Genomic DNA, 17,886 nt, shown 5'->3' with positions numbered 1-17,886 from the left:
GTGCGTCAGGTTTTATGGGTGATCTGTGTTAGTGAAATGTTTGTGTGTGTATGTACATTTATATGCATACACATGTACGTGCCGTTTCATAGATGCGTGTGTATGTTGTCAGCTGACGCAGAGGATAAGTATGGAGAGTGTTTCTAGTGGCTTGCTGAATGCTTGCAGGGCTTTAAAGGGCACGTCCGACAAAACGCGCCACGTCCGAATCTCCTTCATCTGCAATAAACAGCTAATCACACTCAGTGGAAGATGATCCCACTCAGACCGCCGACTTCATCATGCACACACGTTCTGTTCGCTTTCAAGAAGGCTCACTGTGTTACCTTGATTCTGGTCATCTTGGTCTTTATTTAAGACAGGGTATTTGTACGTTGTAAGAAGCACTGAATTAAGTTCACCTTAGAATGTATTAAAAAGTCTTACGCTCGAGGGGTCTTTGCAGAAGTGCTAAACCAGAGAAAGGCAGGAATTTTTCATGGAAAACCTGCAATTCAGCAAACTGAGAACATGACATGCATAGACATAGTGTTAATTTGTAACATTACAGATTATTTGACATTAGACTGTTTACCAGCATAGGGTCTACTTTTATTTATTTTTAAATTCTATGGATGGTTTTATTCATTTATTTATCTAATCGACTAAAACATAAAACATAAATTTCCATGTAGCATTAAAAGTCTTCATTTTACAGTGCAGAAACCTATTAACAGTGTATTGGACGACATCTTAAGGGAATTTTATAATAACTATAAAACAACATCATCTCAAGATTCAGCAGTAGTGCAAAATATTCTTTAAAAACCCTTTCATTTGAGCGTTAAATGTCACAAATTATTCTCTCAAAACAGTTAAAAACATCTCAAAAGAAGCTGCTAATCAAACCTGTAAGTTGCATTTTTCATTGCAAAGAGGTATTTTAGTTTCTTTTCTTGCATTAATATTCTTATATTGATTGTTATGAAGCCCTTTGAACTATCATCAGCATCCACAGCATATCGTGGAAACAGCATATCAGTCCTCATTGGTTATAGCAAGGTACAACTAACAAACATAACAGAGAATATGTTGATGTGAACGCAATCTCAGAATGAACCAAAGAAGTGTAAGAAATAATTCAGTCTGGGTAATATATACCCCTGTGTTCTGTTGTTTTCTCCAGGCGGAGCAGACCACCAGTCAGTGCGAAGCCCAGCGAATGGCCTTAGAGCAGATGGCTATCAAACTAAGCAGCCTGCAGTACCCCTCACCCACCAACAGAAGGCGCGGCAATCACCTGGCCAGGAACAACAGGTAACTGCACAACAGGAAACAACAGAATAAGTGATCAGTAATTTTCTGTTAGCTTCCGTAATTGCTTTACAGTGCTCTATTTTGTAAAACAAATGCATGTCTACTATGGGAGGACCTGTTAAAACTTCCCCACATCCCTCATGTACACACACATTCGTGTAGTGCTAATTATGACGCATACACTCAGAATCGAATTGGTAGAGTATTCATTGACCTCCTGGGCTACAGGTCATCCACCACTAGGCTACCGTATTTTTCAGACTATGAAGTGCAATATTAATCAACAGGTCTATTTTCATACATAAGACGCATTAAGCGAAACAAAACATGACTGAAAGCCTTGAGTTTGAAATCCGCTTCGTAAGCATGTCTCTTAATAGGTGCCATTCTGGGGTCCTTATACACACAGAGTAATATTATGTTGAAGCACAGTAACTCCGCGAGGCTCCTGACTACGGTAGCCGTAATGCTCCGACAATCCATCATGCGGTGCAGCTTCGTGGCTTACCAAAGTCGTACTAACACATTTTCACAGATTTTTGAGCGCCGTGTACCACATAAAATCGGTTCGAGGTCAGTAAGCACAACCAGAATTAATACATAAGGTGCACCGGATTATAATGCGCACTGTCAATTTTTGTGAAAATTAAAGGATTTTAAGTGTGCCTTATACTCCAAAAAATACGGTAATTTAGCAAACTGGTTAACAAACCTCAAACCTGCCGCATGACTAGGCTGAGGATCTTCATTCTTGGGGTTATGAGAATCAGACGGTCTCTCTATATAGAATTTAAAAGTTATCAAGCCAGGATAACAACAGCTCCCTACTTTAGAGGTGATCCCTGAGATTTTAAGAGAAGTCACAGGGATCAATGCAAGTACTACAGAACCGTAAGACACTAAGCGACCACTTTAAACCATCAGTTTAATGTGTTAATTTAGTGTAATATAGGCTCGAGCTTATCCCAACTAGGGCCAAATGTGCACTACACCCTGGACAGGACACCACCAATTCTGTGAACAGTGAATATAAAGTTTTTGCATGTAAAACTTTATATTCAGCCATGTATTTTGAAATTTACCCCAAGCTTCTGTGTCCATTACTTAAAAAATATATCCTGTAGGAGACACATGATTCTTTTCATACACCCTGTAGAAATTCTATGCACTCATAAAACTGAATTTCCCTCCTATGGTCAATTGAGGGACAAAGCCTGTGAGCCCAGAAGTGCCAACCATTGTTCAAACTTTCTGTTTGTGATGTGCAGCCAATTAGAAGAAAAGTGGCTCAAAGGGAACAGGAAGTGAGCTAAAACAATGAACTAAGGCCCAATAGGAGACAAACGAGGACTTCTTTCTTGCTGCTCCTGTGTATTCCAAAAATAATAAGAGTGAAAACTAGCAGGTCAGTGTTGTCTGTTGTGATAGAAGCGACACAGGCAAACATAACAGACAACACACACATGCAGCTAAACGCAGTCACACACACACACACACACACACAGAGCATGAGCGTTAACAGCAGTAATCTGGTGTGGCCAGGCTCGGCTCGGCGAGCACCGTGTTTGGTCACGCTGCCTGTCGGCGTTTCATCCCCGGCTTTGAGGAGCTTCTCACTGCAGTTATCACTCACACACAGGGCGCACACACACACACACAAAAAGAAAATGACAACATACACTGAGTAGTGTGTATGCAAATAAAAAAACTGAGGCTTAAATTACTCCCTTTGAGTCTGTAGCATGTTGTGTTCTGCAGACTTTGCGGGTGTTGTCAGTGTGACTTCACGGTGGCTTCCGCGAAGCGTGCGGTGCGTGCGTTGTCTGTGCAAGTGTCCACATATACGAATCAAACCCACTGCAGTGCCACTGGACTGTCTTCTACTTGAATTAAATAACAGTTGTTACATGCGCAAGTTGTTTGTGCGCAAAGAGTGAAAACCCACAGCACAAATGTAAATGAAAGCCTCATCTTGTTTGTGTTTTTCAGCCCTCTGAGGCTGCGGCGTAATATTTCAGTAATTTACATTGAATGTGTCGGGCTCTAATTGGTTATTCATATGTTAGCTGTTGCCTTTCACATTTACATTTGGGTATGTGTGTGTGTGTGTCTGTCTGTCCAGTGCAGTGGTGTGTGTGATGCGTTTTGTATTAATTGGATGTTACATGTTTTTCTTTGTGAGTTTCATTCTGTTGAGATTTCTGGTTTTGGTTCAGTTGTGAAGAAAATGAAGGTCAGACGGAATTATTCACTAATCTCAAGCAAAATATCTCAATTCTAAATTATTAGCAGAATGAAAGTTAGTAAGGGTGGAAGATATAGATTTTTTGTAGTAACTAAAGTAACTAAAAGTCAATTTTTATTTTTCATATTTCTTATTGTTATGTTCAAAATAATCTAAATGCTTATATAGGAAAGATGAGGCATGTCCAAGCTTCTAACCAATCAGGACATGAAACCTTTCAGAGCAGAAATATATATATATATATATATACATACATCAAAGTCATACTTTTAATACCAATAAGTACTTTGGTTTCACTTGTTACCTTATTTAACATATTTATATCTTAAAAAGTCCAACATGAATACACGAAGGACTAACATTAGAATTGAAAGCAAATGCATGTTTAACTGAATGACTGAGTGACTTGACTTTGCAGGAATTAATGACTTTGTGATAAAAGAGAAACAGAGAGAGGATTTAGACTTTGTAAATATATGGATGAATGAACTTAATGTAAGAATGAGAAGGACCCTACACAGGTCTGAATCCAGAACCCTCTGACTGTGAGGCAACAGTGATACCACCTTAAAACTCTGTTATCCAGTTCTACTTTAACCACAGACTTTTGATGGCTGTCTACAACCATTTGGTAGCTGAAGATGGCATTTTAGATCTTTTTCAGGACTAATCATTGTTTCTGTTCAGTTTTTACTATTTGAAACGGTTTTGTTTTATTTCAGTTTTTATTAGCTTCAGTGTTGTTTTTAATCTTTTGAATTGTTAACGTAATGGAGGGCATACTGTATGTCAGAGGCAAGATTTAGGAAAATCAGTACTGCTATTAAACTGAAATGAGTTGACTCACAGTCTCAATAAACTCGTCCATCAATGCCTCGTCAGGCAAACAGGACTAAGAACATTTCATCTATAGTTTTATTTTATTTAGTTTTCCAAGTTGACGAAATCATTTCAGTTTGTTTATTTTAGTTAACTTAAATTGTTTTTTCACATTTAGTTTTAGTTTTTTAGTTTAGTTTTAGGGAACTTTCCTATTGTACGACGTGTTAGTCAGTGTTTTTAGTCCACAAAAGTCTAAATAAATTAAACTTGTGCACCACGCTCTTTTCCAAGATTAATAAAATAATAAATTAGTGAGTGAATGACTGATTAAGCACCCGGGTTTTGTTTGTGGACAACTTGATTTGAATGTTTCCGTAGGGTGAACCCGTTAGCATGGATGAATGAAGAAGTGTGTGAATATCAGCACGGGCCTCTGCGCTGCTCTTCATCGACAGTTCGATTTTAATGTCTCTGTAGGATGAATCCATTAGACTGGGCGAGTGTCAGTGAATCACCTCATAAATCCAGCAGAGTCTCTGACTGAAAGGTGACGGCTGCCAATATGACTCATTCAACCTTTCATTCTATCGCTTCATCCTCCTCTCTTGTCATCCTTTCTTCCTTCACTCCATCGCTCCCTGCGTTCCTCCTCACCCTCTGTTCCTGCTCTTTCCCAGTTGCTCTTCCTTGACCTCTGCTTTGTCTCCTCTTTCTTGGCCTTCTGCTACCTCTTCATTTCTCTTCATGTTTTTCTCCTGCTCACCTTGCTTTATTTTGCATCCTTTCTCTCAGTGGAACTACTTTGTTGCCTTCCTCTATGCACCACTCCCATCCTCTTCTTTACTTTTATTTATTTAGAATATCTGTCTTCTCATCTTATTGTTACCTTCTCCAGTTTCCTCTTTCTCCATTCCTCTCCTCTTTCGCGTTCTCTCTCTGAGAGCCTTGCCTTCCCTCCTCTTGCCTTATGTCCCTTGCTCTCTTCTTTCTGCTGTATGGAGGATGATGAATTAGAGACAGCAGTTACAGCCGCTATCGGCGTTGCAGCAGCAGGCGACAGGGAGAGAGAGAAAGGGAAGTAGAAAGTGAAGTATGATAACAAATCTGTCCATTTAAGCCTGAAAGACACCGAGAGTGTTTTAGTTAGCAACAAGGTATCTATCCTGAATCCTGTTTAAAATACAATACTAGTTAAAGAACTTCTCAAAATAATGACACCACAGATCATTAAAATATATATATATACATACATAAAAGAGTAAATCAGTAAGAAAGTATTTAAAAATGAAAGATTCCAATATATTTTTTAGGCCCCTCATGAAGACATTTTAAATTTCAGTTGGGTGGACTATCACCTGCTATTTTACACCAATAATCAATAGCAAGGTGTCTCAACAGTACCTCACGGCCAGATATCGGAGCATTTAGCTGTATATCACCATATAGTTTTATTCAAACAGCTGTGTACAAAATACCAGAAAGGAAAGACAGAAACTCAGAACTTGAAATTTTTACAGGGTTAGTAAACCCTGTAAAATAGAGGACACTAACAATGTTACAGCAGTTATTTTGAAAAGCATGTATTTCACATCACTCACATAAAACTCAACACTGACTGAAGGACATATGGAAGGAATCTGGAGCTGTGAGACAAAGAAGTACAGAACTTCAACATCTATCATAGCATCACACAGGAAAATTAACTTGTCCATCTGGTTGTCACAGTGCAGGGGTGTCCAACTCCCGGCCTCAAGGGCCGGTGCCCTACAGGTTTTAGATATCGCCCTGGGTCAGCACACCTCAATCAAATGATCAGTTCATTACCAGACCTCTGGAGAACTTCAAGACACGTTGAGGAGGTCATTTAGCCATTTAAATCAGCTGTGTTGGATCAAGGACACATCTAAAACCTGCAGGACACCGGGACTCGAGGCCTGGAGTTGGACACTCCTGTCATATTCCCTTCATTGCAGATTGAAGCTGGGCCCAACAAATTCCTTTGCTTAGTGTCTGTGTGCCATTCTCTGTTGTGTTTGGGTAGAAAATAGAAAATACAGACGTATAGGATGTGTAGAGGTCAGTGTTACACTGAAACACATGGCATTTAACTACTTAATCTCATCAGATGCACATTTATTTCATTATTGAAAAATGTCTGGATAGCTAGTGTAGATATCAGTATGTTTTTCCATGTAGGTTTGCACACTTTCTATCCACATTATTTTTTATATCCAGTGTTGACTGGAATTATGTTGAGGTAGAAATGAATAATAGATCCTTATAATTCAAATTTCCTCAGGTGACTGAATGTCAGAAAGGCTCTCTATAATACTCTTGTGCGCTCCGTCAGCGCAGTGTGACAGAAAACGAACTTGACACTTCAAACACTCTGTAACCATCCCGGTGTTGAACGCAGCCCCACAGTGGCGCCTCGTCGATCCTTCCTTTCCGATTTGTCTGTTTTCTCGTCTTCCACCCCCCGTGAGATACTGTTTTACAAAGCATTTAGTTAACATTAGTGTGAGAACAAGACGGAAATGGAGGAGAGGAGGGGAGGTAGAAAAACGACAAGAGAAAACAATCTGTACGAGTGTTGTATCTGCTTCATCTGTCTTAGTCAGTAAAGGGCCGCTCTGCTCAGCGCATAATGAGGAACACCGCCTCTGGGGGAAGGAAGCAGCGTTTGCTTGCTTTGCTTTTTTCTCCTCGGTTTAGCTTTTATTTCACGGAGAATCACTTTCAGTGGAGGACAGGAGGTGTGAGGAAAGGATAGGATGAAAATAACAGAAGATCAAGGTGGGGGGAGTTAGGAGGAACAGGTGGAAAAATGTTGGCAAATCTTGTTTTATTTCTCTGTAGCCGTGAGCAGGAAAAAGGAGTTATGAAAAAAGCCGCAGAAGATGAAGAAAACAATTTTTAGAAAGTAAAAACAGAAAATGGGGACAAGTTCGAAATTGTGATGGATATAAAAACCACAGAATAAACTAAGGTCATTTCTGAAAAGTGGGGAACAGGATAAGAACAGAAAGCTTTGGGAACAAGTTTGTGCAAAATAACACAAAATTATTACATGCAAAACTCTCAGTCACGAGGAAAGGTTAAAGTGGTTATTAATCATAAGTATTCTTGAGATGACAGAAGCAATTAACATGATAAATATTTCAGAAAATGCCATAGTTACAAGTTCTTTATGTGTGGGAGCAGAAGTAAACTTTTCCAAGATGCAGGAAGTATAATTTTATTAAGGTTTTGAAAACACATGACCAATAACCACGTGATGCTAACTTGTCCTCCAGTTTGTACATGTGAACATCATGGTGACAGTGTAGCATCAAATGAATAATGCCCAGTCATGCAGGCCTAGAGACTGGTCTGAAACCATACGGCCGGTCTTGAAGGAACAACGAGTATTCTCTGACTGGTTGCGAGTGGTTGCTGGAGTTTGATGCCACACACTACGAAAATGATTGCTAATGCCCCAGTCACGTAAGGTTGGTTAGTGATCCCCTGGCAAGAACCTGTCCCTGTTTAGGGAAAAAATCTGTATCGCCCAACCAGTTGGAAAAAACTCCCTGTGTTTGGTTGCAAGCATATTGCTGTGGTAGTAGTTTAAATAGAACTGATGGACTTGTCTACTGACACTGTTCAGGTACTCTACGACCTGTAGTCAAACAGGTGTCCCAGTCAGGTATTGCCACCTCGCCCCCAACTCCAGTATTCAGATCAATGATGATTTCAAAATTCGCAGAAGTTATGAAGAGGGAACCTATCCTAAATCCATTTTTTGTGCCAAGCTGTAAATATACATTTAAGGTTGTAAAGTTGGGCATTTTAATATGAAATTGTCACTTCAAACCATTTGAGGCTGGGCCCCAAAAGTGAGTAGAACTGCAGTTTTGTATGCATGTAGCATTGGCTTCATTTTTCAGCTTCAGAGGTTGCCCCTTGGTTAAGACTCACTTATTGGGTCTATATTGCATAACAACAGATGTAAAAATATGTACGTGTATATAATTTCCTCAGGGATTAATAAAGTATTCTGGTTCAGGCCCATAAATGCATGCATTCATTCCAAAGATATTAATAGTTTGAATTTTGTAGCTTGTAGGAGACAATGGTAGAGAGTTGAGTATTTTTTGTTGTATTTGTTGTTTTTTTCATAATTTCATTCATAGTTTACTCTCCCTACTTTGATGGAACATCAAATTGTAGTGTGTTTCCTTTTTTAAGTGATGAATATGTATGCGGCTTTCTGGGTAACTGTGATTTTCAGTAAGTGTGTGTTTGTGTATTTGAGTGATTTTCATGTGTGTGCTTCAGAGAGCACCTCTTAATGTGTGGTCGCCTTGCCTGGCATGTACGTGCAGTGTGTGTGCTTGTGTGCGAGTCACTGTGGAAATACTGTGGGTCTGACAGAGCTGTCAAACTGTCGTCGTCAGCGACCGGAGAATTCCAAACAATTTCACCGCTAATGTTGAGAAACATGTTGGCGATCCCCGCCGAGACCGAAAGCCAGTGAATATATAAATAATAAACACACACGCACCTTAACAAAACGGCTGACAGTAATGCGCGTGTTTGAGCAATCGGCCCCTGTTCCAGCAGCATAAATATTTGATGTGATCCTGTGTTGGGAAGGGGGAGGTGAGAGGATGAGTTAGGAAGGGGAAGAGGGAGGTGATAGTGGGAGGAGTGAGCTGAAAAAGGGGAGGGAGAACTAGAGAGTAAGGAAAGGAACGATGTTAAGAGAAAAAAAGGGAGGTAGAAAGATTTAGAGAAAGTGCTAGGAAACAAGAAAAGGAGGAGGAAACAGGAAAAAGAGAGGTGGAGGAGAAATTCTGGGCAAGAGGAGGATGTGGGAGGCAAAGCCATGACATTGAGAGGTCGGAAAAATGAGGTGAAATGGAGAGAGGTGGGGGTGAAATCTGGGATAAGGAGAATGGGGAAGGGAGTGGGATGAAGCAGCAAGAAGTGGGGGGATGACAGAAGACGTGAGGGTGTAAGACTATTTATCGTACTACACTTTCAGTTCAGTTAAATTCAGTTTTATTTATGTAGCGTCTAGGCGCCTCGAGGCATTGTATATTGTAAGCTAAAGACCCAACAATATTAACCACGTCTGAATACAGTTTTACAAAATTAAAATTTAAACAGAAATTTAAACAGCCTGGGTGCTGATTGTATAAACTGTCATGAACACAATATCTAAATATCTTTCTAAGACACCCATACAGTTGCTGAAGATGTCAGCAGGAGCATGGATGTTATTTTTTCTGAATCATCACAAAGTTTTAAACATAAACTTTGCCATTTGGTTCGACCAAAATGTGTATCCAGGATGTCTCTCTTCTCAGTAGCTATTTAATAATATACCTGTGAGTGGAAACAAACACATAGTGGGTTTTTTGTGTTAACTTAAAATGTTTAAGGCAACTTAAACATTTTGACATTACTGCTCATGGAATTTATACGTTTTAAAAAGGTCCACACGTCCAGGCCTATCTTAAGTTTGCCACTGAACATCTAAAGGATTCAGAGAGGGCTTGGGAGAAAGTGTTGTCGTCAGATGAAAACAAAATCAAGCTCTTTGGCATCAATTCGCCGTCTTTGGAGGAAGAGAATTCCTGAGTGTGACCCAAAGAACATCATCCCTACAGTCGAGCACAGGGGTGGAAACATTATGCTTTGGGGTTGGTTTTCTGCTAAGGGCACAGGACGACTTCCCCGCTTTGAGGGGCCAGTGTATCGTAAAGTCTTGAATGAGAACCGCCTATCCTCAGCCTCACTGAAGATTGGTTGTGGATGGGTCTTCCTGCATGACAGTAACCCAAAACATACTGCCAAACCAACAAAGGAGTGGCGAAAGAAGACGCATATTAAGGTCATGCAGTGGCCTACCCAGTCTAGAGACCTCAATCCTTCAGATAATCTGTAGAGAAGCTGAAGCTTCAAGTTGCTAGGTGGCAGTCAAGAACCAAAAAGTATTTAGAGGGTTTCTTTAAAGAGGAGAGGACCAAAACCCTCCTGACATGTGTGCAAACCTGGAGACCAACAACAGTTTCTCCAACAAGTCATGTTTTGCTTGGTAATCAAATACTTATTTACTCCGTGACATACAAATCAATCTATAACTTATATGTCATGTGTTTTTTTTCTGAATTTTAGTTTGATAATTTGTCTCTCTCCATTAATATGAAACTAGCATTAAATTACAGGCTGTTCATTTCTTTGGAAGTGAGCAAACTTGCAAATTCAGCGGGGATCAAATAATTGTTTCTATAATAATCTCACAAGACAACTAATTTAAATGAACTGTCAGCTTTGCCACACAGAGTGGTCTAATGTTCAGTTGTTTGTTGGTGGCTACCAAAAGCATCTTGCTGAGGTGCAAGTTGGTAAAGGACATTTAACCAAATATTAGTGGGAGTGTATATATACGTATTTCTGACCGTGTTGGATTTGAGAAAGTTCAAAATAAATTCAACTTGTGAACCAACTCTATAACATCCCAAATTTACCATGACATTCAAGCACATGATCTATAAACTTATGACCACAACTGTAAAATGTGATGAAATACTCCCTGGAACGGCATTTTAGTTTTGCTTTTTGACACTTTTTTCTTTTTGCCTTCTGTTGTCTTTTTCTGTAGAGCAAACTTTATCTGTCAGTCAGTTTTTAGACATGTGTTTTATCAATATAACAAGATCCACGTTTCCCTTTGCCGGAGGACAAAAAAAATTTACAATAATAAAGGAAATAATAAAATAGACAAGATGAATCATAGCAAAACAAACATTTAATTATAACAGTTTAACTCTTTCTTCTCTCTCACTTCCTTTTGTCAGTCTGCAGGAGTTTGAGGCTGAATACCAGGAGCTGTGGGATTGGCTGATGGACATGGACGCCATGGTAACAGACAGTCATCAGCTGATGCTGTCAGAAGAGCAGAGACATCACCTCTTCAAGGTAAATAGTGTTACTTTCACCAACTCACAGTACATGTGAATAGACATGACACTTCTGCATCCAGTGCGACTGATGCTTCTTCCAAATATCCAGCCTGTGGGCACTGGGCCATGAAGGAAAACTGTGCATTGAGATGAAATGTACCATGGTTGTTTTTGTGTATCAAACTACTGCCATGGTGCTTCCCTTTACACTACAGTGTCCATAATAGTGTAACTAGGGGTAATCCTTTCAGAGAACTCATTGAAGTCTGCACCTTCTGTGGACTCTTTTGAGGTCTGCAACAATTGATATTCTTTATTTGATATTCTTAAGCAGACTTAATGTGCACATAAAACCTGCAAGTCTGGACTTTTCAGTTTGCATCGGAGGGACATGGCAACAAGTGTGTGACTTACTCTTCATAATCTGGTTGGAAAAAACAAGTAATCAAGTTACTGTCTGCCCTCACAGTGTACACACTTGTACCCAATTGATGCATGATTGTGCTAGCAATGTAGTGAAAGTTATCAGTGTTAAACTGAACATATGCCCTGTTGGAATAGAGTAGCCTTGTGCATTTTAAATCATTGTCAGCAAGAACTTAGTGATATAACAAAAAAACAGACATACTTAGAGATGAAGGCTATTGGTCAAAAAAAAAAAAAACAGCCTAAGAAGTAGGCTGCAGTATACTGAAACATCAGTGTAACTTCCATGTCTGAAAAGCCAATGTACAAGTGCTTGGACTCTTTCATATGGCCAGCAGGGGTGACTTCTCTGGTTCTAGAAGGAACTCTAATCGTATAGATGTCTATGGTCCTTCAGAGTCTTTGTTTAAGACCTCAGTAAACTAGAGTCTTTCAAGTTTTTCTGAATGCAACATGATGTTCAGTTTGTAAATGATGGTCCCATTAGTGTCAAAAAGGAGGATGAGTTAGGATGAGTTCACAAAACCTGATCTCACTAACTAATAGGCTGAGGCTACAGTTGCTACATCAATCTCAACAGCCAGTATGTTCATTTTAAGCTGATGCATTCAGCGATGTGCAAAGATTTTGTACAAAGTTTTTTATAGTATGATAAGATGGCTCACAACTGGCACAGCACGGTCCTATTATGACACTCTTGGATGCCTCAGTTTGGAGTCACTTTCTCATCTAGTTCAGCACACTCTGTGCTATAGATGTGACATGGAGGCACACAGCAAACTTCTAATAAGAGAAAAAGAATAAAAGAATAAAAAATTAGACATAGTAAAGAATAAAAAATGAAATTCCCAAATATGCGATGAATAAGTAAAGTATTTCAAATTGTTTTGTATAATAAAAAACAGGAGGTGATGGAGATAAGGCACTATTACAACTTTACCTGGCAAGAAAGACTTCACATGTTTCCAAACATTCACAAAGGGCCCATCGGCTGCTCTGCTTCCATCATGGAGGAGCAGCACTGACTTCAGTCTCAATATAAAAAGAAAACATGTAACTGTGTAGAAAATATAAGTATTTGATGCAAATAATGCCCGCCCACTTTGGCTGGCTTCCTCTTTCCTGCCCTAATCCTCCCTCCACCTCAGATCTCCTTTTTCTAGCCAGGCACACACACAAACATACACCCGTCTTCATCCTCACCAAGGAGAATAGGATTACAAGGCATAGCCTCCCTCATAACCATATCATAGAGAAGGGTGTGTGTGACAGAGAGAGAGAGATTGTGTGTTTGTGTAATGACATCACTGCCACCAGATGAGTAACACAGAAGAACAGGATGTGTTACGATTAGAGATTTCTGAATTGTGCTCTTCTGTCCTTTAACCTTCCTGCCTTCTTGGGACCTTTTTGTGCCACTGCTATGTGTTAAATGGCTGCCATTTCCACTGTGTTCAGTGGAATATAACCAAACTTGCCACAGGATAGTTTTTACCTGTCAATGTTAATATTCCAGTGTGAATTCCTTAAATCAGCCTAAAATGGCTGAGCAGCAGAAATCCCCACACCCATCACCCTGGGGACCATTTTCTGCCCATTGACTTCCATTATAAACGCTATTTTTCAACCCCAAATTATCATCATATGATTTTATTTTTTCTTCTTTTCTTGGATGTCAATGAAGACTCAGGGCCTTGAAGTTTTAATTTTTAAATTGCAAAAAAAATGCAAAAAAAATAATGGCAGGTCAAAATGTATGTTGGTGCCAATCTTTGGTCCATCTAAAGGCCTACTTATAATGACAATCACATATTACTTCAACTGGTTTTTTGTGGAAATATTTAGTTTCGTTTTTTGGTTTTTGGGGCTTATAACACAGGGCGCTCATGTAATAACACTGGGATTTGAAGGGTTAAAACAACGAAAATATAATTAAAACTTTACATGAATATTTCAGGGAGAAGTAGTTTTACAAGGTTGGCTAATTTAAAGTGGAATAAAATATGGATATATGGTCTTTTTATGGCGTGGCTGAGAATGGTCCCTAGGGTGATGGGTGTGAGTTTTTTAAAGGATGGCAGGAGGGTTAAATGCTTACAAACACACACAGGTGCGCGCACGCACACGAAAAGGGGAATCGAATAAAAATATACTTGTTCCTAAACTGTGTAACAGTTTAAAAAGTATAAGTAAGTCATATTTTGAGAGACAGTAAATGAAATATTGAGGTATGTGTGAGCTGGTGCCATGTGTGTACAATTCAGATTCACTCAATTGGCAGATGTTCATGAATCAATGTGTTAATTTCACTAGTGTCAGGTTGGAAATATTAAAAACGGTTGGGTGGATTAAAAATCGAGACAAAAACTTTAGGTGGGTTTTTCCAAGGAGTGGAACCTTGTGGACCTAAATCCACTCCCAGTTCCAGTTTAATGCACTTCACAGTCTTTCCTGGGCTAGGCTCTACATTATCAGGCTTGACTAAATTTTTAACTTCACAGTCTCAGCTGTACAATATTCATGTCACAGTGCTCGTAGTGATTAATTATTTCATTTTAGTTCTCAGTTGGAGGTTTGGGGTATTTCTAACGGCAGTAATATTTCTCATTTGTGAAATACTGCCTATTGTCAAAAGAGCTTCTGTCACTGTGAGCTGCAACTAAATAAAGTATTGAAATGGATCTAAACTGGTTTCTTTTATTTACAAACCACAGTAAACAAAAACCCCGGCTTATTCTGGCTAGATGCTAAATATTTGATCAGAGGGATTGGTGCAAAAAATACACTAAAAATAGGTACATGATAGTTCACATTGGACATAAAAGACCAATAACCAAAACAAAGCAGTGTTACTGGTGCTGGACATTTTAACATTTTGGAGTTAACGTGTGTGTCAACCATGCAACTGTACGCATGTATATTCATTAATGGTAATAGATAAACTGCGTGCACATACTCTGTTTTTAGAGATCAAACTGCTGACATCTCTTTCTCTTCTTACCCACAAGGCACTGCTGCGAACCAGCAGACATGTAACTTTGTGTTGTTTTCCACTCTTTTTCCCATCCTTCAAACGTCTGTGTGCGTGCGTGCAGACATGACTTATTTAGTGGCCGATGAGACTCACCTGGCCTGCAAATTATTGATAAGTGTAAAGATGAACCTAATTTCTCCATAGGAGTTGCACTTAAATATTCATCTCCATATGAATATTCATGGCAGCGATGATGCGTGCATGAATATTGGATGACTCTGGAATCGCTGGGCATTCTCTTCTTCTCCTTTCTCCCTCGTTCTTTCTTTTGTCTTTCTCTCTTTTTTTTCTTTTTTTTTGATGTGTCAACTCTACCGCTAAAATATTGATGCGGAGCTCAACAGCGTCTCCTCGCCCGGTCCAAGGTCGCTTTCTTATACTGTTTCTCTCCTTCTCCACCGCTGAGACTTACGGAGACAGGTCTACAGGCCTGTATACTGTAAGCTGCTCATATAGGGCTTTTGTATCTTATAGAGGTTGTTGTGCTGTGTTCAAACTGTAAAAATACCATGACAGTGAATCCACTGCATTCATGTAGCAGCTATAAAATGCGCTTGTGCCCCAACAACTTTGTATCCTTGTATTTTCCTTGTATATTTATGGCTGTAGATAGCACTGTGTCTTTCATTTACCTGAATTTCTGCATTTAAACAAAGCATTTTCTCATTAAAGTGTTCAATTAAAATCATTACTGGTGTAATCAAACCCCTACCGAAGGGATTAGTCATTCATCTGAGTAATAGATGGGCATTAATGGCAAAAAACTCCGGCAGAACCAGGCTCAGGGAGGGGCGGGGCCATCTGCTGCAACTGGTTGGGGTGAGAGAAGGAAGACAGGATAGAAAACATGCTGTGGAAGAGAGCCAGAAATTGATAAGAAGTATGATTCAGTGCAGAGAGGTCTATTAACACATAGTGAGTGAGAAAGGTGACTGAAGAAGAAACATTCAATGCATCATGGGAATCCCCCAGAAGCCTACGCGTATTGCAGCACAACTAAGGGAGGATTCAGAGTCACCTGATCCAGCCCTAACTATATGCTCTAGCAAAAAGGAAAGTTTTAAGCCTAATCTTAAAAGTAGAGATAGTGATAACAGCATAGTTTTGTGTAGGCTAAAGCTTCATGCTGTAATCCAAACAATCAGGAACATGAAGCCATGTGACTGCTGATTTTCTAAGAATTAAGCTTAAACCAGTGGCTAGTTGGAAAACTAGTGATGACGAGTGTAAAACTGTGATTTCTGACTTGCTTTAAGCAGAGACATTAAAAGAGAGGGACACAGCACTCAAAGAATCCTAAATTGAAATCTATGGGAACAGTCTCTAGAAACAAAGACGATAATTTCTCTGCTCAGCCCAACAGGGACACATCCACTTGTGCTGCTGCACTGACGGATGTGCACAGCTGAGTGTCACCACTGTTTCAGTTATCTGATTACAGGCGGATCTCTTTGTTATCAGAGTGTTGGCAGATGTACTTTTCATTTTCCTTGGCTTAATGTATCCATTACGTGAATTAGCATGGCATTAGTTCAGCCTAGTGGTAGGCGCAGGAAAAATAGTTTATTTAAACATTATTTTGGCAGAAAGTCACCAAAAGTTTAAAGTGTTTCTTCTCCAGAATTGTTCGCAGGAGCAGAATATATAAAACGAAGATAAATAAGGTACAGTAAGTAATGCAGAGGTCTATTTAGGCATGATTTCAAAGATAGACTTAACAACATGTGGCAATAAATGAAGCATAATAAAATAATAAAATAAAACTAGCATAAATGAAGGGAGGACATTAAAGGAAGTTGCAAGAGCTTGAGTGATGTGACCTCTGAATCGGAGTAATGAAATATCCATGAAGACTCTTCACACCAAACAACCCCAGTGAGCCTTAACATGTTATTCTCAATCCTCCATTGGAAAGCTCAGTTTTGCAAACAGATTTCTTTTTATTCCACTGATTGTTGGGTTTTCTCTATATTATTGTAGTGTCTTTGGCATAAAGCACCTTGAGGCAACTGTTGTTGTGGTGCTATATAAACTAAACTGAACTTAACTAGCTTCCCTCTGCCATTTTTGCTTTATGTAGGTACTGATTCCCTTTTATATTCTTTAGATCACGTTTAGATCAGAGTCTGCCTAATAGGCACTGAAAAGCACTTTTATTAAGCTGTTGAGTGCTATTTGAATCTCTTCCTTAAAACTATGACTAGGAATCTGAAGAGGAATCTTTTTTTTTAACTTCTTTTTTAACATTTTTCAGTTAAAAGCCACACTTTGCACAGTGTCACTTTATTTAAAAAAGGTACAATATAAGGAGAGACCCTTAATGGTCCATTGCTTATGGTTTGCATATAATTTATTAGGTACAAAATCAATATCGTGTCAGTAGCTTCTTTATCTCTTCTATCAAACTAACCTTGATGATAATATTTTGCCATGTTTTCACAGATAAATTAATCCATTTATTACCCAGGTCCATTAGTTTTTGGATCAGTCTTTTATCACTCAGCCATGCTTGAATTGGAATATACCCAGTAAAGTGTTCTTCAGTTTCCTTCCATCTTGCTTTGCACAGTAGTTTCAGAATAAGTCTGAAATATATTCCTTTTTTAAGCAGGGTAATGCAAATTCTCCCTTGTTCTTTTTCAGTATGCAGGTTTAAAGTCCTATTCTCGTTTTTTTCCCTTGCCAAATATACTGTGATACTAATTTGTCCCATTTGATTGAATTGCTTATCGTTTATTTCAATTGAGAGTGCTTGGAATAGTATAATAACCTGGGTAAGATGGTCGTGCAGATATCCTCAGACCTCCCATCAGTATCTTTCTTCGCACTTATGTAATTCAAAGCTCACTTAACTGAAAATTTAAATGCTTACGCCTCTTTTGGAATCCTGGGTCCAGGAATATGAAACCTGATTGAACCTCCATTTTTTTTAGTGTTTCATGTTCCAATTCCACCAAATGAGTCTTTCAAGGAAAAGTTACTTCTGTTTCTTCCTTCTTCAGTTCAGCCATAAATTTATCTCCTCAATTGGGTTTCCCAGACTGTTTACATTATAGCTTGCTACTTCAATTTTACATGGTGCTTATATACACCCCTGCTGATACGATGAC

At 39.1% G+C, this 17,886-nt stretch overlaps 1 protein-coding gene across 1 annotated transcript in view; it reads left to right on the top strand.

Moving 5' to 3' along the window:
• akap6 (A kinase (PRKA) anchor protein 6) overlaps positions 1 to 17,886 on the top strand; it is a 236,893-nt gene that overhangs the window by 116,598 nt on the left and 102,409 nt on the right. Inside the window, exons 14-15 of the mRNA XM_004554667.3 lie at positions 1,166 to 1,296; positions 11,212 to 11,332. Of these exons, the coding sequence (XP_004554724.1) occupies positions 1,166 to 1,296; positions 11,212 to 11,332 (252 nt within the window). The remainder of the gene's footprint in view (positions 1 to 1,165; positions 1,297 to 11,211; positions 11,333 to 17,886) is intronic.

This window comes from Maylandia zebra, linkage group LG19 (assembly GCF_041146795.1).
Source record: "Maylandia zebra isolate NMK-2024a linkage group LG19, Mzebra_GT3a, whole genome shotgun sequence".
Taxonomy (NCBI): Eukaryota; Metazoa; Chordata; class Actinopteri; order Cichliformes; family Cichlidae; genus Maylandia; species Maylandia zebra.
The sequence above is the reverse complement of the archived record's forward strand: the minus strand, read 5'-3'. Positions and strand labels throughout refer to the sequence as shown.